This window comes from Xyrauchen texanus, unplaced genomic scaffold (assembly GCF_025860055.1).
Source record: "Xyrauchen texanus isolate HMW12.3.18 unplaced genomic scaffold, RBS_HiC_50CHRs HiC_scaffold_661, whole genome shotgun sequence".
Taxonomy (NCBI): Eukaryota; Metazoa; Chordata; class Actinopteri; order Cypriniformes; family Catostomidae; genus Xyrauchen; species Xyrauchen texanus.
The window spans coordinates 83-24850 of NW_026266645.1; the positions used below are offsets into that span (position 1 = coordinate 83).

The window sequence follows — 24768 nt, forward strand, 5'->3', positions numbered from 1 at the left end:
TACCCGTGTACCCTGGCGAAACGAAATTTATTGTAAGCAACATTTAAATCACAAATATTATTAGAATGATTTTTCCAGGTATTATAAACCTCCTTGGTAGATTCATATAAAAAAAATATGTTTTTTTTTTTTTAAATGTCTGCTCGGGAGACATTCATTTCACAAAACAGTCATGCTGCTGTTAACATTAGGCTTGCTTGAGCATTAAGTGTCATTTCAAGTTCTGGGTTTCATGTGTGGACGTGTTTTTAAAATGTCAATTGTTATTACTAGATAGTTACGAAATAATGTATGATGCCCAAAGGCATAGAGTGTCTTATTCATTGTGAAACTGTTTTCTTAATGGCATGAATCACACTGAAGGCCTAGACTTTAATTGTATGGCCCGCCACTGTTATATCAAATTATAATGACAAACTGGACAACAAAAAAAATTTTTTGGCTTATAATAATAATAAATAAAAACTGAATTCCAAAACGTTAGCGAGTGTAGTGTTTTACACACCCTGTTCATAAAAAAAGAATGTTTTGTAAAAATGTATAGGTAAATATTGTTTTTTTATCACTGTATTGTGGAAACTGGAAAACATGCATTAATTAACTTTAACTAGATTTTTATGTTTCAGTAAAAATTTTGAATGTACTTGGCTACAACAGCTGAATTTAAAATTATGATTTAAAATAAATGTTATGTTATTTTCAAGCAAACTAATTTCTTAATGGAACCCTAGGTTGATCGATTGCTTGGGGCCTCAGAAATCATAAACCTGCCCATGAGCGCTATGACTGCTATGAGACACCGGACTTTCGCTTCAGGAGTTTAGACCCATATATATGCTTTATATTCCTTCAGACTCGAGTTATACAAATGCAGGTAAATCTAGACCTCCTCACACATGCGCTTTTGACCTCTACATCCACTGTTGTTGTTTTTACCTTCATCTCCTGATGTTTAGAGGTGCCGATTACAACTTTGTAAAGGGATTAGTGTAAAGGAGGAGAAGAAAACCGGCTTGACAATATAAATAATAGTTTAATGAAACTAAACAAAAAGAAACACAAAGGTGTCGGACAGCTGCCCTTAAATCTCTCTCTCTCTCTGTGTCCCACTGCAGTCTCCAGTCGGCCTTTATCCCTCTCTGAGGCTTGATTAGCTTGATTAGGGGCGGGGTGTATAGCATCATGACCCGGCCCCACCCTCCGCCCTGTCACATTCCTCCCTTGTTTTCTCAGGCCGTGGAGCCCCCGGCATGACGTACATCCCCCCCCCCCCTCTTTCCCTGGGGATGGGAGTGTCTAATGCCCTGTCTGCCGGCAGGTCATCCCCGTCTACCTGGATGAGGGAGGGGACAAAGGGAGGGAAACATGTGTGGCAAAAAATTTGGCACCTACACCCGTAACGACGATCGTGCCAAAATAACAAAACATTTTTAAAAATGAGAGGGCAAGGCCAACACAGAGAGAGAGAGAGAGAGAGAGAGAGAGAGAGAGAGAGAGAGAGAGAGAGAGAGAGAGAGAGAGAGAGAGAGAGAGAGAGAGAGAAAACTCTTACTCGCCGGTTCTCCGATACGCCGTAGCGTGGTCCTTGGCCACTCCTCCACCCTCTAATGGACGACAGCCAAGCCTCCCCAGACAGATCAGAGGCAGACCTCCGGCCCCTGGCAGACGGAATGCCCTGCCACATTTTTAGTGGACAGTAGTGGTCTCCCCCGTCCCTGGCAGCGGTAACCGCTCCAGGCGGTTGATTGGGAGCCCCTCCTCCCCTCGTGGTTGGTGACTGTTCCTCTACTTCTAGGCGGCCGGGCTCCTCCTTCCTCCGTGCTGCTCCGTTGGGGTGGATGGTAGTGGCGAGGATTCTACTACGGCGCATCCGTCCTCCTTCCCGGATTTCAGCACCAGTGTAAAGTGATTAATGGAAAGGAGTCGATCAGTTCGTACATCTTGTTGAACAAGAAATGGGAATGGATGAATTATGAATAAAAATTGAGTGATGACCACACACAACAATGACATACGGACATTATTGAAGCTCATAATAACTTTTTGGGCTATTATTGTCATCTTTTTTTTTATAGTTCGATAAAAGGTTGTGCTCAGCAGTACAAGATTATAGATATGCTTTGTTGTGATTTGTGGGGAAATGCTTATGATGCTTTAACACTGCAGTGCTAAAGTCTCTTAGTAGAATTGTTGACAATCAAATTTTAATCAAGTATAATTTGACTTGTGCCGGCCATGATTGACGGTCAATTGAATGAATGAATCAATTAATGAATCTGAATGAATATTTCTGGTGAAGGAAATCAAAAGAATTGAGTCATTGAGATGAATCTAAATCACAACAACTCTTCGGTTGTAGAATGCAGTTGTCAGTCCATATTTTACCGAACTGTATAGAGCAGGATTAAGCACTAAAAGATGAACTGACAACCACATTTTTCTGCAGTGTACATGGCCATAGACTCTGTATAAAACATAGGCCACACCTGACTAGAAATAAATGCATCTTCATTATACATCTAAATAATGGACTCATACTGTGTGAACAAATTATTTCAATTAGGCTTGCACAGAACATGTGCTGTTTTAAAAGCAAAAGGCAACATTTTAATTCTGGGCCATGTAAAGGCCACTCACAATTTTGTTAATATTAAAACATCCTAAAGGTTCTCTATCTAAAAACAAAACAATACACAATGTGTTAAATGTGTCCTTTCAACATCACCTACTAAACATTAATAAATACACAAATAATACATTTGTATCACTTAAACTTTAAATCAACAGAGCTGTTCAGCCATGACAAAAATGTTTAGGCTAACCCGGAAGTCTAATTTGCCATGGGTTCCCTTGAGATTTTCCTATGTGTCTTATTAGGAAAATAAGGTCTGTGGTAAACATTACTTGGTGATTCATGAATGTTTTGTTCTACAGCATAAATTACACACTTTCATACCTCAAAGGTTCATTTTGAAGCGCCGTGCGATTTTTAAAAAAAGGATTAAATTCAAAACGGCTTCGAAATTTTTAATTGAGGTATGAAAGTGTGTAATTTATGCTGTAGAACAAAACGTCCACGAATCGTCAAGTAATGTTTCCACAGACCTTATTTTACTCACAAGTTGAAAAACCACATTATAAAAACCCATAGGAAAATATAGAGGGAACCCATGGCGAATTCTCTTCCCTGTAAAATAGTATTCTCTCTCACTCCATGCCATACTTAATTTAAATAAGCATCAAATGCTAAAAATTTTAAGTTCAAGCTGGAAGGTAATTCCCTCAATATTTTGGGGGGATGACTAAAATGGGCTCCTTATTTCTTGGCCGCCACATTAGAACCTGGGCATCATTGGCATTAGGCTTAACCAAGGCATTTGACGGTATGGGTTCATTCTTAAGAAGGACCTGGGGCTGCTCCTGGATCAGTGGTTCCACAAGCCTGGCTCTTTGACCTAGAGGCTTCTTTGGATCCACTTTAATACAGAGCTGCATTCTCCAACGTATGGTTCTGAGTAGCACCATCTCGGTGGTGGCTTCATTTATGGCCACCAGCCAGGTGGTGAAGCGTTGGTCCCTTTGGATGGAGCTCAGGAGAGGAGGACTGCTAGTGGTGCCCACAGGGACACTCCAGGTCACACTTGGGCAGAAGTTGTCATTCATGCTGACATTCAGTTTGGTGCTCTTCTTAGTAGGACCCACAATTGTGTACATCTCAGTGGTACAACCATACCAGGGATAATTCACACCATCAGAATCACTAATGGCCTGGATGTGCCCACGTTTTATCTCTGGAAGCTCCCAGCTGGATCTAAAGGTGAAAGATTAAACTTATTTTGAGCTTTGAGCACAGTAATTATATTTCTCAGGTCATTACTAAAAGAATAACAACAAATGTCTTTCACTTTGCCTACAGACTCAGTAAATATAAATAGTGGAGATATCATTTTTGTTTCGCCCTTTCACAGTTAATTCACTCTTGCATAAATGATGGTCTGTACCTTTAAGGAGCTACTATGAACCTCTTTTAAATGACACATTTACACTAATATTGTCCAACCCCTCCTATCTGCCCACCCTCCAATTTAATAGACAAAATAGATTTAGATATAGATAGGTGTTTGTTTAAATTAAACCAAAAAGGAGTACATGGTTCTAAATGTTTCAAAACAAACAAAAGAAAAATATGTAAGGTCCCCTTAGCAATTATCAACTCTTCCTGGAGAAAGAATGTTAACCTGACCATGTCATGATAAATGTGAATAAATAATCTTGGTAGAAACAAACCCTGCTTCCCAATCTGCTCCCTATCTGCCCTACATGGTATCCAAGATTAGAATTAGGGTGTCCCAAATCATAGTGTTGAAATGAGTGTCCCAAAGTTAATGGCTCATTAAATTGCAAACGATCAAGCGGCTCAATTTATAGTAATCAGAAAAGGGTATGAATGATTAATTATTCTCATTTTACCATCATGCATTCATTCAATTCCATCTACTGCATTGTACTGCTTATTGTGGGCGCTCTTGTGTGTTCTTAAGAGATTCATTCTTAAATATGATCTTTAAGAAAAGTGTCAGCTCCATATAGATAAAAACGGTATTGTCACAAACAGAAAATGAATCAAATGAACACAATTGTCTGTTCTCAATTTATTTTTGTAATTTGAGGTATCACTGACTGAACCATAGCGGAGGTCATATTCTCTTTCAATGGACTGTTTTAATTATGTTAATTGTGACGCTGCCAAAGAAAAAAAAAACAATAAAACAAAAGTGATCCAGCAAAATGTCAAATGTCAAGTGTTGAATGAATAATAGTAAAGATTAAATGAGGAATGTGCATGTCATGATAACTGTAACAGGATATTTGACAGGTAGGTATACTGTAGCAGAATGCACAGAACTATGTGACTGTAGGGCATTCCAGACAACTCAGAACTCAGGATTTTCCCACCTCCGACTTGAAAATAATGACTGGAATGCTGCTTGAAGTCGGACATCTGACTTGTGAACTAGGGGTAGATTGATTAAACCCAACTTCAGCGAGTAGCATAATTTGACATCATTTCCAAGATGGTGTGACCTCCGAGCATACAGTAAACTGGAAACTGGATCATGTGAAGTATAAAAACACATTTTTAAGTATTTTCACTGCAGGAAATGTCTGTATATGCAGTATACAATACACTTACAAGATGATGTTTAGAGGAATTGTATGATGTATGATATGAATCAGTGCCTACGTTTTCACCCATTTTGCACGTGAAATAGCTACTAGATAGTGTTTATGCATTTGACATGTGCAAAGTGTAATTGACTGGAATGCACTGAAGCCGGAAGTGGGAAATTTACTGTAAACTTGGATATTCCTACATCAGACTTCGTCTGGAACGCAGCATTAGGTTTGAAGACACTATTTTATGACGTTAATGCATTGTCCCAATACTTGCAAACATTTTTGCTAGACACTTTTCAATGAAAAAAAATAGATCATACTTTAAGGGTATAGTATAAGTTGGTGAATTGGGATGCAGCAAAAGCATCGGATAATCCATACTTCCCTACAATCACGGCTGGACTGGTAATCTGGCATACCGTGCTAAGCAAAAATGAGCCGCCATTTTATGAATAACTGACCACAAAATGCCGCCGCGATATGCAACCCCTCCAGTTGGGCCAGTTGCCATGTAAAATCCTGGGCCGATTTCTCTTCCCAGCACAGCCCTGCCTACAATATAGTATGCCAATGGAGCAGTATGTCCGAATCCTCAGTATTCATAAAACAGTAAGCGAGAAATACCCAGATGACCTTTTATTTCCTCTGAGATGCGCATCGAATGGACATTTTACAATACCATAAACCTTAGGGAGCTGAGACGTCGCGTTTAAAACTCTGAATCAAAAATAACGGCCACGAGTCACGACTCTTTTCAACTGTTTTTTTCACCAAAAATTTTGTGCTTAAATGGTCCTTCGTTAACAAAACCAGAGAAGATTATTTTCTGTTTTCAACACGGTATGTCATATATTTGGTTCACAGATCAAAAACCACATCCCGGACATAAAAGAACATAAAGAAGTGCGTCCTTCATCAAAAACAGTACATACATTGACAGTACATGATTATGGATGCAGGAATGGTTTCTCTCAGTACTGACGCTGGTAAAGGACAAGCCTTTTGTTCAGCCAGGGGTGTGTTAAATGTTTTGCTGATGAGGAAACAATCCCAGGAAACTGGACCATAAACATGACTAGCATCCTGAGAAATCATTTTGCACAATTCCCCTACAGCATCATGCCACCAACAGGAAAGCAGCAGAGACCATTTTGTTTGGTTGATTTTAACATTTGACGGACCAGCATATGTAACCGGTCCAGCTCGACTCTCTCTGAGCGGGATTCGAACAGGCATCTCTTGCATGGGAGGCGGGAGCACTAACAAGGAGGCTTAAGGCTACTGCCCCTAGTATCAGTCGCTAGTGCACCTCTTGAGGTCAGGGGAGTGAGGTTTACACACACTGCACAGCTAACTACCAGCTGGCTTCCATTACATATGCATTGTCCAATTAAAGGCTACTTCAACAACTGAAAGTAAAAAGCCAATAATATTAAGCTGCAATGCAAATCTATTCAAATTATTACATAATTATCTGACCAACTCTACTCACACTCCTTCATTTCCATATATATTGAAGAAATCCATTTGATTGCAAGCCTGGATCCAGCCAACTGTCCAGATCTCTTTACAAACAATGGGTGGCACTTGCACTTGAGCTGATGCTTTAAAGTAAGGTGTGCGGTACCGCAGAACCACATTGGATGACTCATCGATGACAGTAGGGCTGGGTTCAACTGAGGCGTGCAGTTCGAGGACTGTGATGTTCTCATGAAAACTTGGCTTCGGTTTTACACTCTGTACACATCCCATCGTTGAGGTTCTTTGGACTTTCAGTAGCAACACCCATCAAATTTCAATTGAAACAGTAGGATTCATGATGAGAGAAAATTGACCCGCTGTCACACCGCTATATGAAATGATTTTACGTGTTAACAATAAGGGGCCGTTCACACTGAAAGTATTTCTGAGTCCATCCGCGATTTTTTTCCCACGTTTTTTCCCCCTCATGTGCGCTTTAGATGGACGTCTGATCGTCGCTGTCAGGAGCTCAACTTTTTGCTCTGTTTTTAGTGCACTTTTTCAAGTAAATAAACAAAAAAAAAAAAAAAAAGAACTTCAACTTTTCACAAGACACCCGCGTTCTGGTATATTAGTTGTTCTACGTGTTGCTTTTTTCAGCGCAGAACGCGTTCGGTGTGAAGGGCTCCTAAAAAGGTAATGCCCTTCTGTCAACAAAGCAAGGTTAGATCAACAGGTTTCTCAGTGATCTACCTAAGAGGCAAAAATCAATTTTGACTGTAAGGGCACGTTAGTGTAATGTCATATCTCTAGCGACTGATCTCCGAGCACATTATGTATAAATCCCAGGTTTTAACGAGCTAAAACGTAGGCTAGTCCACAACCTTCTTTCTTACATTATACAAATGCTGATGAAACGTCATAAATAAGGAGCTGCAGCAGCTATAACGTGTTGGTTGTCCAAAATATGCTATGTCAGCTCATATTCGCCTTTGATATAAGAAAAAAGTCCAAGTAACACCTGTTAGGTGCCGTCCAATAGTGCGGCATTACGACCAGTACGCTCCAGTTAACAGCCGTAAGCGATGGAATTGAGTTGCTCCATGATTTAAAGGGTACATCAGGAATGGAAGTAGAACAGTCAACATTGTGTGGTCAAGTAAATCCATGCAATCTAGTCACAGTCCGACTTTCACGCTGCGTCTTCTGGCGTAACTTGAGGCAAACATTTCTGGTGTCAAACTAAATATCGGTTTTATTAATTTCTGCGTCATATTTGAGAGAGAGCTAAAGACCGTGACCAGTTGGGCTACTTTGTTTCTCCCTTGCCCTATTTAAAGATAGTCAGGTTCCTGGCGTGTAATACAATGCTTCAGCTGTTGGCTTTTTTTTATCCAAGCGGCTTAGAATTAGACTTCCCTTCTTCAGGACGTTTTGCATCATGGGTAGTGTAGTTTTGTGTCAGGGGACAAAACCGTTCACCAACTGTCAGGTTTAAATAATAGTACACTATTTATTGTCGCATTATGTAGCCTATCAGAAGCTATTTTATTAGAAACATAGCATAACAAACATAGTAGGACGTTTATTGTGAAGGGCTGTTATTCATGTAACTGAGATGATTAGAAACTCTTTATAATAAGGCTGTAGGCCTACTGTTTGTTAACATAATTACATCAGTAGCCTACAAACATAACCTAACAATGAACAATACTTTCAAAGCATTTATTAATATTGGTTAATGTTAATTTCTAAGCATCTGCCCAGCAACTGTAGGCTATATGTCAACATTGTTGAACATGAACAAACAATGGCACAAGATTAATAAATGTTTTTATTTACAAAATGATTGTAGTGTTACCTGATTTACCAAGAACAAATATTTTCTACACAATTAATGTGTTTACCACTTTGTTATCCTGACATCTCTCCAAACTAATTGTGAACTATTCCAAATATAAATGCATGATGATATAATTATAAAACGATGTCACCACAGCAGTCATGCACTGACGCATTGCAGTTATTCAGTATTTGCAATACAAACATATACATAAATAAATGAGATTGTCTAAGTTCAGTGTCGGTTGTTTATCTTGACTTCTGTCTGCAATAAATCAGCATGCTACATAGACATGTGGATGGGTCTCATGTATCCAGCCGGTTGGCATGTCTATTTATAGTCTAACTGGAATAGAAGTCGCAAGACTTCGAACAGAGCAAGGCATGATCTGGGAATGGACATGGTACACCGTTCACTGACTCTCTTTGTGAAGAAGAGGACACTGGAATACATTTAGACTGGAAGGTCCTTAGACAATCAAGATGCCTGCAAACCAGACTCGATCCAGGGCGAGGGAGCGTAACAACGTGCTGAACAGACCCGAGTTTTTGTCTTTAAATCAACCTTTGAAGAACAGGAACGCTGAAGCGCGGGGCACAACACGGAGGCCGTCGCAGAGACAGCAGCAAAGTCAGTTTCAACCGACCGAAACTGCGGAGCACGAGTCAGTCGAGAATAATAAAGAAAGGAAGGAATTACCAGAAGAAGACTGCATGCAGCTTAACCCATCGTTCAAAGGAATTGCCATGAACTCTCTTCTGGCCATAGATATCTGCATGTCCAAGAGGCTCGGTGTATGCGCTTACACGACATCGTCGTGGGGAAGCGTGCGCTCCATGGTCAAGCTGCTCGCGCTCACTGGTCATGGCATCCTGTGGATGATCGGCACTATTGTGTGTCTTTATAGAAGCAACACATTGGCAGGTCAAGAGGTTTTGGTCAATTTGTTGCTAGGTGAGATTTAAGGCTTTCTAATATTGAAGCCCGTTGATGATGTGTATTTTCGAATTTGTATTTGAGTCTCAAACGTGGTTCGCAATAGGCTATAAACGTTTCTATTTTGGTCCCACACATGCTACTGTGAGAAGGGTCTCTCTCTCTCAGCCACTTTCCATTGACCTATAAAATAAAGAAACAACATTGTCACATTAAATCTATACAGGCTATTGAATTATATATATATATATATATATATATATATATATATATATATATATATATATATATATATATATATATATATATATATATATATCATACATCTATATCATACAATTCGGAACAATTCCAGTGTTAAGTATATTTAAGGCTGTTAAATGGGCTTCAAAAAGTATCTAAGTATCTAAAGTTTCTCTATAGAAATAGACAAAGATTATTTGTTGCCCCAAAATATAACTCGTATATGATTATGGTGATTAAAATGAAATTTTAATTAATTATGTAGGCTATAGGGTACAATGGGGCTAAAGGGACACCTTAAGGAAATTAGCTCTTTTCTGGTCACAAAATGTATAAAAATAAAAGACTAAAAAAAAATATATACATTTTTATTGAATATTGATGGAGCAACATCATTTGTGTGAAAAGAAAAAATAAGGTAAGTTTGTTTTGATTCAAATTCAGTAAAAACAAACAAACAAACAAACAAACAAACAAACAAACAAAAAACAGTAGTGAAGGAGCCTTTTACACCACACTTGGGGTAAAAGGCCCCTAGGGGGGTTATAGTGATATCTTGTAGCTGTATGGGCAATAGTTATAGTAAAAAAATTGTCAACTAATGCAAATAAATTTGAGACAGCAAGATGCTTTTTTGAGTAACACATTAAGATTATGCTTACTCAAAGGAACTACTTCAGAAAAGGGTGCAAAATTTTGTTTTATTTTTAAACACATCTGGCATTTCATAACAACTGAAGTATTCTATGAACAAATTAATCTCCATTGTGATTTAAGCATGTTGTTTTGCTTTTAAGAACAAATCTATTCACCAAACATAAGAAAAACAATGTGTTTTATAGGGTCCTTTAGCCCCTGCAACAAGAGGCCATTTACCCCAAATTCTATCCTTTCACTCATTGGACAGTTATTAAAAACTCATGATTGAATGACCTTCAACAAAACTGAAAATGACAAATAAGTATTTTGACTTAAAATAAATGTGATAACTTCAGGGATTTTCATTAGCTACATAAATTTGCAACATTTAAAATATATAAATCAAATTGCCTTTAGACAGTGCATTCAAAGATCTCATGGATCAGGAAAGTTTTGCAGTGTATAGTGACAAACTGGTGTTTAGGAAAGTGCTGTGGTATGTTTTTGTTGCTATTTAGCATTTTTGGAGAAAATTTAATCAAAGGAGCCTTTTACCCCATGGGACCTTTAGCCCCGTTGTACCCTATAATTCAAAACATGATTCTGAATAAGATTTTCATCATGTTCTTTTAGTCAATCACAAGCACATGTGATTTTGATCTGGATTTAAGATGAATGTTTACAGTGTTCTGTTTTCACTAAGGGTTTTTAGCAGCTTTTCAGGATGCTGTCGGTTTTGTAGGACAGTGGATAAGGGAATTAGGACATGTGTTCTGACTGACAGATATATCATGTGACTACTCAGTTCATTGCACAACTTGGAGACAAGTTCTTCATTTCACCACCCTTTTGTATTCACTGTCCCTGTGATTTTTATAACTTGTCTCAACAACTTGAAAAGCAACTTCTGTCTTTTATTCTATTTTGTCAATTCTTCTTCTTTGTCAATTATTATTCTAACTAAACTATAAATTAAATAAAGCTGATGTCTTCTTGAAACCATTTAAGTGTATGATATTTAAACATGTATATGATGTTAAAGGTGCAGTGCATTAAAAAAGCAAATTCATTGTCATTGCTTCGCAGCTCTCTTTTTGGATGTGATGACTGTAGCAGGCATGCAGAAGTTGGTGAAGCGTAAAGGGCCCTGGGAAATGGCACCTGGTTTCCTCGACTACCTGGCCATGGACATCTATTCTTTTCCAGCAGCCCATGCAAGCCGGGCAGCCATGGTATCTAAATTCCTGCTAGCACATTTGGTGCTTGCAGTTCCTCTGCGTATTTTGCTTGTGTTGTGGGCTGTTCTAGTTGGCATGTCCCGCGTGTTGCTGGGTCGCCACCATCTGACAGATGTTGGTTGTGGCTTTGCCTTGGGATTCCTCCATTACAGTTTAGTGGAGATGGTGTGGTTGTCCTCCAGCACTTGCCAGACTCTGATCTCCATAGGAACATTCAATTGGAGCCCCCTCTACTGATCTTTGCATGTCATCTAAAGGATTTCAAATGCTTCTAAATCTTTCGACTGTTCAAGTTAAGTATCCTCCACCTATATTAAAAACTATACAAACATGTACTTTTTTCAAACATTTTCCTAAGCAGCACATGTCAATAAGCCTGATTTTATTTTTCCATTTCTGCCAAAGTTTTGAAATAAAGTTTTGGAAAAGCATCAGGTGCACATTTTGCCCTTGCTTGAAGAGAAGAGCCTATGTGATTTATAGTTAGCTGATGGATTTTATTGATCACAGTAAAAGAGCGAAAAATTTGCTCAGGGACTTTCTCAAACTGCATAATGAGTTATGCCAGGTTTCTATTTTCTTGAAATTATATGTCATTTTTGGAATATTTACCATGTATTTGAAGAAATGTTGTAAATGAAATCATCATGGACTATTTTAGAAGACCTTATGGACAATTTGACACTTTTTGAATTGTAACTTGTCTAATGGAGTTTAAATTCAGTTATACGTATGAACATCTCATTATACTCTGAATGTAGCACATGTATACTAATAAATTACTTAAGTATTCATACTGAGCATTTCATGAATTTGTTTTTCCACTTTTACCAAAAAGTGGTTTGTATAAAATGACATGTTTAATTCCAATGTCTGCAAGCGCCATGTGCAATTTTGTAAGATTCCCACAGCAGTGTTATTTGCAGTGTGGGCTTCCTTAAACAAATGAATTCTGTAAATGAGTTTGATGCATAATTACGGGAAAAATAAATAGTCTTGTATAGCTGTACAGACTGTCAAAAACTGCATAAACTTTTACAAAATCAAAGTAGTTGTAAGTATTTTTTATTGGTTTTATTGACTAATGTTAATAAAATCAGTATTTATTGTTTTTAAGTAACCTTAAGGCATACTATGTATAGGTGTGTATGCAAGTGTGAGATATCACTGAGCGTCGTAACGTTTACTTGGATTTTTCACATCACAAAAATGTTGAGATGCTTGAGGATCAAGAGAATGGTGGTAAATGAATTAGATCTGAAAAATTAAGAAAATCAAATCACAAATGTGTCCTCTATGGAAACATGATGCCAACTTTGTACATTAAAAAGATGATCTAGTTTGCTATCTTAAAGAGTGTGTTATGTGTGTAAATAAGTGCAGATGGAAAAAGGGACAGAGAGAAAGAAATACAACACAACTACTTTGAAGGTTCATGGGCTGGCCAGACTAATTGTACCATTGAGAGATCAAGTTACATCTGGACTGTTTGCACCATTAATTTTGTAACCACACAATCAAGTCTAATGATTTTGTTGATAGCAGATTTATAAAATGACTACAAGGCCACGATGTAAGCACACACTGTGTTTAGAATGGTTTAAACAAAGTGTGACATAAAACAGCACTAAAATAGAACCAGATTGCTATACAAGAGGTTGTGTTTGATGAGTTCAGAACAAACTTGACCGAACAAACTGATTGAAATTGTTGCTTCTCAGCAGCTGTCTATGTCAGTCTGTCTACCCCCTATTTTTGCTTATAGCAGTGGTCTGCTGGTGCATGACCCTGACTCAGCAGACTATAAATACCACCAGGGGTCAGTCTCTGAGCCCATGTTCATACTGAAAATCAGAACCCACTGCTCCTGTGACCTACATACAAATGTAAATACTGCTCATTGGTGGCATAGAGTTTTTTCTTGTTTAATGTTTGTTTAGTTGGTTAACTATTTGAATATCCAACACATACTTTTTTTTTAATGGATAAGGAAAACAACCTTTTCGCAGACCCTATTTATTTCTAGAGTTCCTTTGAAAAGAATTCCATTGTGGATTGAGCAAAATTCTTCGAAGGGTTTACAAAGGTATTAGCAACATAGTACATGAATTCTGTCAAACAATATTAGGCCACTTTTGTTTTTTCCATAGAAGAACACAAGAACCAAGGCTACTATAGAACAAATGTCTTGTAACACGTAGAAATACAATTACATAATTTAACATTAAATATAAATGAAAAAAATACATTAAATCAATAAAAGTAAAAAATACAAAATACATAAAACAATAATAAATATATAAATGAATTACAATGTAACTGATGTTATATTCAACTTCATAATATTATACAATAGACATGCTGTATTACCTATTTATTTTATGTTTGCACTTTCGTCGCTTTTAATGGCAGCGATCGACAAAATATGCCCACACTGGCCGGACGGAATTGAAAATAGTGGAAAATATAGAGTAGATATACACTAACATATAGCACTTTAATTAGGTACACCAGCACACCTACTTATTCATGTAATTATCTATTCAGCCAATCTTGTGACAGCAGTGCAATGCATAAAATCATGCAGATACAGGTCAGGAGCTTCAGTTAATTTTCACATCAACCTCAAATTCAAATAAAAAATTGTGATCTCAGTGATTTGAACTGTGGCATGATTGTTGGTGCCAGACGGGCTGGTTTGAGTATTTCTGTAACAGCAGATCTCCTGGGATTTTAACGCACAAAAGTCTCCGAATGTTGCCAAAAACAAAAAAACATCCAGTGAGCGGCAGTTCTGCGGACGGAAACAGAGAGGTCAACAGAGAATGGCCTGACTGGTTTGAACTGACAGAAAGGCTACAATAACTCAGATAACCTCTCTGTACAATTGTAGTGAGCAGAATAGCATCTCAGAATGCACAATGTCTAACCTTGAGGTGGATGGGCTACAATAGTAGAAGACCACGCCGGGCACTTTACATAGTATTCCTAATAAAGTGTTCAGTGAGCATAATTAGGCTAATATTTGTTAATTACAAGATTTTGTGCACTTTCATGTAAGCTTAAAATTCACCTATATGCAATAACACTATTTTACAATGATATTGAAATGATGATCAGTGAATGCATTTGATAATGATATGGTGTTATTATACCATATTGTTGCGTCAGATGTGAGGCCAAATTAAAAGCTTTAATGCAACCATAATACACACGGTTTATTGAGTATAGGTTATTATATTTTCAAACAATACAAACGCATGGAGGGTGAGCCCTCTTGTTGACATGCGTTCATGCAGTGACGCATTTTCCGTACATCCGGTTTGGATCATTGCAGAAAGAGCTGGGACGAGCTCTACAAGTTCAACACCCCGTTGTTGCTAAAAAGCAAATACTTCTGTTATTTTCAAAAACATGGCAGAGAGTGACTGGGATACAGTGACTGTTTTGAGGAAGAAAGGGTCAGCTGCGCAGTCAAAGTCTAAACAGGTAAAACGAGTGTGTATTACGGTTTGCATCTGCTAAATAATTGGCTGACGTTAACATTTGACAAACAACTGTTTGAGGTATGAAGTGCTTTCTAATATTTTCACCCAAAAATGCTTTAATGTTTCTTAAAGCTCGAACTATCAACTACAGGACAAACACGATCGTACCATTTCTCGTTTGGTTAGCCAGTTTATGAAACGTTGTGTAAGCCATAACCGTTAGCTTAACAATCATTAGATAAACACGGATATACCTGCCGTTGTTGTGTCGAATTCGGTCCCCCCTATGTTTATCCGGTTACTGCTCCACTTTGTGCCGTTAAATATTAAACAAATATTATTATTATTATTATTATTTTCAGGCTATAATTTCTGCTCAGAGGAAGGGTGAGGATGTCGAAACATCTAAGAAATGTAAGAAATATTACTTACATCATCATCCTTTATGATATTTCCATTAGAATGCAATGAACCTTTTTCTTTCAAGGGGCTGCTGGGCAGAATAAACAGCATTTAATCACAAAGAACACTGCAAAGCTGGACAGAGAGACAGAGGAGCTCAGCCACCAGAGAGTGCCTCTTGAAGTGGGTAAGGTTATTCAGCAGGGCCGGCAAATTAAGGGCCTCACCCAGAAAGATCTGGCCACTGTGAGTATTTCCAAACCTTATGTCTATCTATGTATCTTTTAACTATGTAAAGATTTGTAGTTGGCTAAATATAATGTCATGTTTCTTCCAGAAAATCAACGAGAAACCACAAATCATAGCCGAGTATGAATGTGGGAAGGCTATCCCCAATAATCAAGTCATGGGGAAGATTGAACGAGCCATTGGTAGGATTTTGCCATTTGTCATTTTATTTCTTATTTTTCAGTATACTCCATTCACACGTACACACTACGACTGCTTTGTGATACTCCAGTGAAGTCAATCTCAGGCACATACCCAGATGATGCATATGGCACTTTTCCACAGCACGTTACGGTTCGACTCGACTTGCTTTAGTTTCCTGAGCTTGCTTTTCCACTGCTTTTAAGTGTCGCCTCAACGTGGGTGGGATTATAGGCTGATCGTCATAGTTGCGCCGCCTCTACTGCAGTGACATCATCTTAAACGCGACACAAACAATAAACTATAACACGACTGCTATCTGTTAGCTACTGGCTCATTGTGCTGCATAAAACAGTTGTTGCATGATGATTTTACACAAGTGTAATAGTTAAATTGGCCTGTTTCCAGTAACTGCTCAACTAAATAAAGTGAAGCTTTCAAGCAGAGTATAGAATTAACATAACAAAATGTATCATCCTCCATCGTGGCTGAGTCCAGGGCACTCTCCCTCCCATTGCTCACCGGTGTAGGTAGCGTCCATTTGGTCGAACCACTTCCACTTTTCCTTGATGGTTCTGTAGTCACTTAAGTTTTTTTTTTTTACTTTTCCCTACACTGTTGGTAGGTCCAGTGGTAGCCATGTCTCAGCTGTGCGGCCAACAGCTGAGACACTTCCTGAAAGACATTTTTGTTTAGTTTGTCATTATTGAGAGGAATGTCTGCACCTCGTTTATTGACCACGGCATGGTTTTGCGCTCAGCCATTTCTTTTTACAATTCAAATGTCATGTGAACAAATGATACTGCTATCACTGTAGCTTTAAAACTAGCGGGTTGATGTCCCGTGTCGAAAATCCAGTGACGCTGGTAGTGATGATTCTCTCAGACCAATCAGTGATCTGCAGGGTTTTGACATCACATTTTGTATCGGCTCGCTTGGAACCTCGACTGAGGTGGTACTAAAAAAAGTACCAGGTACTATCCACAGTGGAAAATACCCCAAAAGCAAGCAGAGTCGAGTTGTACCGTGCAGTAGAAAAACCCCAATAGAGGTGGTTAAAATATTGGCCTATGAGAAAAGTTTGCGGATGATTTATGTTAGCGCTTTAAGCAAGATGTAGTGTCATCTTGGACAACCAAAGTAGTCAAGCAATAAAACAAGTATACATTAGCCTTAAGGTTTGAGTAAAAAGTAGGGCTGTTGGAATCAACTTCCTGGTTTCAGAGTTTATTTCAAGAGTCAATTCTAAACTAATTTTCTTAATTCCACAAAAATGGCAGATAGTTAAATCTCATAATAAACAATATAATATAGAGCGTTCTTGAATTAAAAAATACATTTTCTTTTAATAGGTCTATAAAAATAAATATAGGTGCTCATCCTAAAGCGCATAAATGTGTTAGAATTTGAGGAAAGATTAGTTATGTGAATTAATTGACACAAATAACGTTAAAAGCACCATTTTGCCTACAGTGAAATTGCCTGTTACTGCTTATACACTGAATAAAAGTCACAATACACTTTAGTTTGATATTTTTAGCTATTTACAAATTCAGATTCTTGTACAACTCTGTTTTAGCCTATTTCAAAAAATGTCAAATACCTATTGCTGTCAATCGATTAAGTTTAATTGCATAATTGTTTTGGTAGTTAATTGTGACTAATCACAGATTTTGAAAATGCTGAAATTTGACACTATATATACTTATTTTCTTGTTAAAAATTATTTATTTCCATCTTAGGAAGAAAACAAAACTATATGCAATATCATGCTTTATTAACATTTTCCAACCAAAGCCTTCCACAATATAAACATAGAACTCAGTGTCTCTGTGCTTGACATCATGGGAAAATCAAAAGAAATCAGCTCATGTGGATAACCACATGTCTGGTTCATCCTTTGGAGCAATTTTCATACACCTGAATGTACCACGTTCATCTGTAGAAACAATAGTACGCAAGTATAAACACTATGGGACCACGCGGCCATCATACCACTCAGGAAGGAGACGCATTCTGTCTCCAAGATATGAACGTAGTTTGGTCCGAAAAGTGCAAATCAATCCCAGAACAACAGCAAAGGACCTTGTGAAGATGCTGGAGGAAACAGGTAGACAAGTATCTATATCCACTGTAAAATAAGCCCTATATGGACATAACCTGAAAGGCTGCTCAGCAAGGAAGAAGCCAATGCACCAAAACCACCATAAAAAAGCCAGAATACAGTTTGCAAGTGCACATGGGGGCAAAGATCTGACTTTTTGGAGAAATGTCATCTGGTCTGATGAAACAAAAGTTTAACTTTTTGCACATAATGTCCATCTTTATGTTTTGAGGAGAAAGGGCGAGGCTTGCAAGACGAAAAACATCATCCCAACCGTGAAGCATGGGGTGGCAGATATCATGTTGTGGGGGGCTTTGCTGCAGAAGGGACTGGTGCACTTCACAAAATAAATGGCATCATGAGGAAAGAAATTGATGTGGATATATTGAACCAACATCTCAAGACATCAGCCATGAAGTTAAAGCTTGGTCGCAAAAGGGTCTTCCAAATAGACAATGATGCCTTGACAATAATGAAAATGGCTTAAGGACAACAAAGTCAAGGTATTAGAGTGGCCATCACAAAGCTTCTATCAATCTGATAGAAAATCTGATTTTGTGGGCAGAACTGAAAAAGCGTGTGCGAGCAAGAAGGCCTACAAACCTGACTTAGTTACACCAGTTCTGTCTGGAGGAACGGGCCGAAATTCCAGCAACTTATTGTGAGAAGCTTGTGGAAGGCTACCCAAAACATTTGACTTAAGTTAAACAATTTAAATTGCTACCGAATACTTACAAAGTGTATGCAAATTTCTGACCCACGGGGAATGTGAAGAAGGATATAAAAGCTGAAATAAATCATTCTCTCTACTATTATTCTGACATTTCACATTCTCAAAATAAAGTAGTGATCCTAACTGACCTAACGGAATGTTTTCTACGATTAAATGTCAGGAATTGTTAGAAATTGTGAGAGTTTAAATGTATTTGGCCAAGGTGTATATAAACTTCAACTGTAATCACAATTAATTCAGTGTTAATTCAGACAGCTCTAAAAAATATTTTTCTTATTGTATATTTTAATAGAATGGTTTTAGTGTAAAAGTTGTGTAAAATGTAATTTAAAAGGTACAGTACATTTTTTTTTACAGTACATAGATTGGGTAGAGAAGCATTAGTGCATTCGATTTGTTTTACTTGTATATTGATGTAAACTGGGGATCTAACTCACTGACTACATTTACATGGACACCAGAAAGCGGGTTATTGCGAGAAAGTATTGTTCCAGTTTACATGCACTGTACAAGAAGCGTACTCTTCTTCTCCCGTATACATGCTGCTCAGTCAGTTAGCAGCTTTCTCCACAGCAACATAAATTTCCCCGACGCTTGTGTAAATAACAAACATGGTACCTGAGGAAGACTTTTATTTTCTGTTGCTTCGCTTTATTTCCAGATGTTCCAGAGTTGTTGCTGTGTTTGTTTCCTTAACTCTCTATCACAACCTGCAGCGGAATTGTGCTTCAGCAATGGGCTTTCCTTTTCACATGAAACTCCGGGATTCCCTCAATGTACATGCGCATATACACAAACGTGAGGAACTGTCGATATTTTAAAGTGGTGTTTATAAATGGGTATAGTTTATAGTGTATGTGCTTTTCCCACTGTACTCCCAGAAATGTTATTGACTTGTTGTTGGGCTACATCCTATAACGTTTGTTATCTGATCCACGCACATGCACACTCTTCAAAAATCAGTTAGAACGCCACTTATGTGTTTACATGGCCACATAAGGATCTTTCTCTAGGAGAAACCTTGGCGTGTTAAACCACTTTCTCTTAATCCATTAAACGGCATAAGGAAATCTGTGTTCTCGTTTACATGATGTTTCAGAAAGCTGCTTTCTGCAAAAACCCTGGAATAACCTGCTTTCTTAAGCGCATGTAAACGTAGTCATGGTTACTTGATCCTCCTCTGTCGTCTCCTAGTTGTGGACAAGTGTTCTAATATCAGGGATGTTGTTATGCCAAATTTGGCATTTTATTTGATTGTTTGTTTAATCCAAGGTAAAATACAGGCAGACTACTGATGTCATATGGAAAGCAGCTCTCTGATGTGCTGAAGGTCTTATTGGTTTATAGAGTTGACCAAACAGATTGGATTTACTGATGGCTGAGTCAGGCTGTCGGACTAAAAAAAGTTTTGTTGATCAGTTGAGAAATTATGATAATTTAGTTGCAGTCCTTTTTTAAATATGTAATTTGAATTAATGCTATTAAGGCTTCTGTAATGTGTACTAGTTTAGTGATCGAGGAAATAAACAGTCAGAACATGTCTATTCTCAATTGCCTACTCCTCAGACTCAAAGAATCAGTTATTTACATTTTGGAATCAACTTCGTGCCCTAGCAAGTGAATCTGTGTTATAAAGATGCATAAAACATTTTTTTTTGGTTTCACTGATATGACGGTGATCTTGGACTTTATAGCAATATCACACAAGGAACAGTGCTTTACGTCCAGCTATCAGCACAGCTGTGATTCGGCCATAGCAGCCGAGGGCTGATTGATGGACAATACAGCATGATTGTGAGTGTGAGAATATTTTATACAACTGTTCAACAAAAAAGTTAATAAAATATAGCTGCAAACAGCGATGACAGGCCCAAGCTTCATGGGTTCATTTCCACCCGGTGGCTCTTGGAAAATAATGCAAGGTGGACACATGCATTTGGCATTATTCTAAACAAGTTTGAAGCAATTTGGGTAAACATAAGAGGAATATTAAAGTCTGTTGTAAGAGCCAAACTTCCTGCTGCCAGGTGGTGGCGATATGACCGTGACCCAAAATAATCATATCCATGTGATTAGCCCCCCAAGACTAAACAGACATCTCAATTTTGATCTAAATCACACAATGCACACAAAAGCTATGTGACGCTTCTTGTTTCCCATTTTTTCCCCTTAAATTTAATGGCTCGCCATGGCAACACCGTTCGATATATCAAAAATCTGTTCACAATTTAGCATCTTCAAAGTCTTTGCATAATATTTTCTAAATGTGGTGGCAGTCACATGAATCCCCTAGATAGAGTATTCAAAAGTTCAGGTCCTGCAATTTAAAAAAAGAAAAAAAATGCTCATTTCACTTCCTTTTGGGTGGTCATTTTGAAAGATGTCCAGCAGGATGAGAACAATATATGTAGCAAGTTTGGTGACCGTAGAGGAAACTGACCCCAACACTTTTGTCAAAAGGTGGCGCTACAGAGCTCCCCAGCCACACCCATGTGTTCAGTTTTGCCCAGGCCTAATGGCTGACAATTCTGATGTGTGGAAAATATCATGAAAGTTCAAGCATGCCGTGTACCTCAAAAACGTGAATATACATAAAAAGGAATATGACATTTCATGTGTTGCCATGGCAACACCGTTTAAGATATCAAGAATCCCTTCAGAATTTTAAGTCTGCACTGTCTTGACATTATTCTAAAAAGTTTGAAGCAATTCAGGTAAACATAAGAGGGATATTTCAAAGTCTGTGAAAAGTACCACACTTCTTTCCGCCAGTTGGGGACTGTGACCCACAATAGCCACATCAATGTGATCAGCCCGCAAGGTCAAACATTTGGCTCAATTTTGATGCAAATCACACGATGCATGAAGATATGAGATGCTTCCTTTTCAAAAAAAAATGTTTTACATTAATTTATTACATTGCCATGGCAACACCGTTCAATATATCAAAAACATGTTCTCAATTTAGCATTGTCAATGTCTCTGTATGATGTCACCCACATTTGGTACCTGTAACATGAAATCCCTTTCAAGTTATTTCAAGTTCCTGAGCATGCATTTTCAAATAATACAACTTCCTGTTGGGTGGAGCTTATGACTGTCAGTGTGAAAGTTGTCCGGCTTGATGAGATCTATGTGTACAAAGTTTGGTGACTCTAGCTCAAAAGGGATGTGCTACAGAGCCCCCCCGAACATGCCCTCCTCCTTATTGTTGAAAGTTTACGTCTTCTCCCAACTTGGAAATTTGTGTCAGGTAGGCGCCCCGAGCATATTTGATTACTTTGTTGCTACAGCTGTGTCGGAAGTGATGCTGAAGCTGTTAGTTTAACTATTTTTCAGCTATAGCCACCTGCTGGCTCAAATCTTTAACACAGAGAGGAATGGAAGTTCACACATCTAGCTGCTCTTAAGCGTTTGGGAAGCCACAAACACGAGGAGTTATACAAGCAGTAAAGTGTCCCAGTGCTAAAAGTCTGAGCTGTCAGCACTCTTGGAATGACTCTCGTCTAATCAAATTTGAGAACCGGAAGTATCTGTTGTATAATAATTGTATAATAATCATTGAATGCTGCATCATTCAAAAGTTATCAATGCTATTGAAGAAATACCATATTTGCAGGTGTTCCTCATCTGTGGTTAAATTATTCTGTGACCAAAATTGTCAGATGATGGAGGGCTTGAAGTCTTTAGCTGGTCATGTGATCTCAACATGGTGGCCACTGTGATGAAAAACCTTAAGTTAGTGCACCTTTTCAGTTCATGTTGATGACCATTTGCTTGAGGGAGAACACACAATATTTTGCATCATTTATTTGTCACCTTAGTCTTGTGATTTTGTAAATGTTTTCTGTTTTATTTCAGGCCTTAAGTTGCGTGGAAAGGATATTGGTCAGCCTCTTGATGCTGTTCCTAAGAAGAAATGAATATAAAATACTCGAAAAATCCACCATCCATCAAAACCTCCCAGTTCTTTTACTAATAATCTTTTAAAGTCATTTTTCAAAAACTGCTGCATTACTTTTATAGTTTTTTCAACTCAATGGTGGAATAGACATCATCATATTGTCACATACAAAAGAGGCTTATTATCTAACGTTTTATGTCAGATGATGAAGACTTATTAATTGTTTTAGCTTCTTTGCTGCTTTGAAATAAAGATGTATTTCTATGTCCGACTAACTTGCCTTATAATTGGTGGGGCATTATTATGTTGAAATGTATTTATTATTGCAATATTTAGAGTAAAGGAGTTGATAATTTTTTTACATTTAGCAGACAATTTTATCCAAAGCAACTTGTATGAGAAATAAAATGGCATAAGCAAAAAAAATAAAAAATTCCAAAGGAGCTTTATTAAGTGTCAACGTTTTGGCATTACATAAAAAAATTACTGGTGAGAACAAATAAAAGTGAGACACAGTGAAATTAGTTTAAGAATAAATCTTTTTTTCTCTTTAGAAAATAAAATGCATGATCACATTCGTAATAGGATTTATTATTTGTATATATATATATTAAATGTTTTATTTGTTCTTGCTCATGGTAAAGCTAGAAAATTGAGAGCTGGCTCATGGACCTATAGAAATGCATACATAGATGCCTCATTCTTCTGGTTCGGTTATGTCAATAGAGGCCTGCACGAGCCCCGACCCGTATCCAAGACCGTGTGGCCCGGCCTGAACAATACCAAGTAATATTTTAAGGCCGAACCCAACCTGAAATTACTTTCTATCTAATTTCTTCTAGCAAGTTCTGTTGCAATAGGCTGTATTTTATGTATGCATATAGGAAACATTTGTAACAGTAAACATATGCAGTTTTAACAAAACATGGCAGCCCTTTTTTTGCTCTAGAGCAGAAGGGACAGAAGCATTGACTTACCATTTATGTGTTGAAACTTTGCTTGGTGCAGCACGTTCTGGAATAATATGAAGCACTGCAACAGTCCCCTCTATACAGCCTGAACTTGATCAGATTGTTTTCCCAAAATTACGCAAAATACAGTACAACCAACAGGAGACCATTGATGTGGGAATTCATTTTGGTGATACTACACTTTGTAAGGTAGTTTTTTGAGTATCGCTTTTCAGTTTTGCACTTTGTAGACAATCCCTGTGCTCTCATTTCACAGCCGGCTGCACCTAGAGATCAATGCTATTTGTCCAGCTTGTTTTGATTAAATTTAGGTTGTAGCTCATTGTCTACCTTACTATGGTTGGAAAGAGGCATTGTTTTGGTTTTAAGGTTTCACTCATGAATTATTGATACTTCTCAACTGGCTGAACTTAACATAATGTAGCGCTATTATTGATCCAGGAAGTTTGAGTCTGTGAATATATGTCCAACTTTACTGAACTTGCATTGCTTTCATGTACTTTATATAATCTCCATGTAAGATACATTTAACGTTCAAATAAACCATTGTAAATGTGGAGTTATATCCTTGGGGTTTGAGTACTATGATTGAAGCGTCCACTCGTGAGTAGCGACCGAATGCAATGTAAATAAAACATAGAGATGAAACTGTCCCAGTGTCTACAACTGTAATTAACAAATGGGGCATGAGCATGCTGCAATAGTGAAAACAATTACATTAAAACACTTGAGTTGAGCACTTTCATCCTCTGGAAGTAAGCTGAACAGCATGCACAGCCCCATATGAACTGGGAAAACGTGCTGATAATCGCCTTGCTCAGATACTAATACATATTAAAGTGCTAGATAACACAAGAGGAAGTGCTGTTACTCCAAATAAATTATTCAAGTGCTAATGGGTACTGCCAAGTGCATCCAAGTTGGTATAATTTATTTAGAAACACTGCGATCGTCCATAGACATATAGATGAGCGGATGTTTGGTTATGCTACTATTCGGAGCCGGATGTGACGACACGCGGACTGTGATAAAGGCCTATAAGGAAGGTATCTATGTGTAGACATCTATGCTCGGAACCATTAAACTGCTCGTGGTTTCAGGCGGACTTGCATTCGAATGGCCGCTGTTGCCACAGGCAGCCGATGGCGTTGTTTGATTTTGACTATCTGCTTTACTTTCTCGAATTCTACTCAAGAAAA

At 37.9% G+C, this 24768-nt stretch overlaps 3 protein-coding genes across 7 annotated transcripts; 2 read left to right on the forward strand and 1 right to left on the reverse strand.

Moving 5' to 3' along the window:
* Positions 1-1820: 1820 nt before the first annotated feature.
* LOC127642505 (protein FAM78A-like) lies at positions 1821-8001 on the reverse strand. Of its 3 annotated transcripts, XM_052125131.1 has the most exons (3): positions 6671-8001; positions 3409-3811; positions 1821-1940 (listed from the first exon to the last, which is right to left on the reverse strand). In XM_052125131.1, exons 1-3 carry the CDS (start codon positions 6928-6930, stop codon positions 1890-1892), a joined length of 714 nt encoding a protein of 237 aa, XP_051981091.1. In that variant the 5' UTR covers positions 6931-8001; the 3' UTR covers positions 1821-1889. The 3 variants fall into 3 exon arrangements, with proteins under 3 accessions (XP_051981091.1, XP_051981092.1, XP_051981090.1); XM_052125132.1 differs by lacking the exon at positions 1821-1940 and having other exon boundaries at positions 2585-3811; positions 7661-8001; XM_052125130.1 differs by lacking the exon at positions 1821-1940 and having other exon boundaries at positions 2585-3811.
* A 714-nt stretch (positions 8002-8715) lies between these two features.
* Positions 8716-12842, forward strand: LOC127642506 (inactive phospholipid phosphatase 7). The gene is made up of 2 exons (XM_052125133.1): positions 8716-9436; positions 11387-12842. Exons 1-2 carry the CDS (start codon positions 8965-8967, stop codon positions 11773-11775), a joined length of 861 nt encoding a protein of 286 aa, XP_051981093.1. The 5' UTR covers positions 8716-8964; the 3' UTR covers positions 11776-12842.
* A 2017-nt stretch (positions 12843-14859) lies between these two features.
* Positions 14860-24421, forward strand: LOC127642507 (endothelial differentiation-related factor 1 homolog). Of its 3 annotated transcripts, none has more exons than XM_052125134.1 (5): positions 14860-15027; positions 15389-15440; positions 15514-15674; positions 15766-15859; positions 22556-24421. In XM_052125134.1, the coding sequence occupies exons 1-5, from the start codon at positions 14953-14955 to the stop codon at positions 22615-22617; spliced, it is 444 nt and encodes a 147-aa protein (XP_051981094.1). In that variant the 5' UTR covers positions 14860-14952; the 3' UTR covers positions 22618-24421. The 3 variants fall into 3 exon arrangements, with proteins under 3 accessions (XP_051981094.1, XP_051981096.1, XP_051981097.1); XM_052125136.1 differs by lacking the exon at positions 22556-24421 and adding an exon at positions 22314-22544; XM_052125137.1 differs by lacking the exon at positions 22556-24421 and adding an exon at positions 19356-22307.
* Positions 24422-24768: the final 347 nt, after the last annotated feature.

Coding starts and splice junctions, on each gene's coding strand:
- LOC127642505 (XM_052125130.1), bottom strand. CDS start 6,930: ATGGGATGTGTACAGAGTGTAAAACCGAAGCCAAGTTTTCATGAGAAC. Junction 3,812..6,670: donor ATATATGGAAATGAAGGAGT/GTGAGTAGAGTT, acceptor TTTCACCTTTAG/ATCCAGCTGGGAGCTTCCAG.
- LOC127642506 (XM_052125133.1), top strand. CDS start 8,965: ATGCCTGCAAACCAGACTCGATCCAGGGCGAGGGAGCGTAACAACGTG. Junction 9,437..11,386: donor TTTGGTCAATTTGTTGCTAG/GTGAGATTTAAG, acceptor ATTGCTTCGCAG/CTCTCTTTTTGGATGTGATG.
- LOC127642507 (XM_052125134.1), top strand. CDS start 14,953: ATGGCAGAGAGTGACTGGGATACAGTGACTGTTTTGAGGAAGAAAGGG. Junction 15,028..15,388: donor CGCAGTCAAAGTCTAAACAG/GTAAAACGAGTG, acceptor TATTATTTTCAG/GCTATAATTTCTGCTCAGAG. Junction 15,675..15,765: donor CCCAGAAAGATCTGGCCACT/GTGAGTATTTCC, acceptor TGTTTCTTCCAG/AAAATCAACGAGAAACCACA.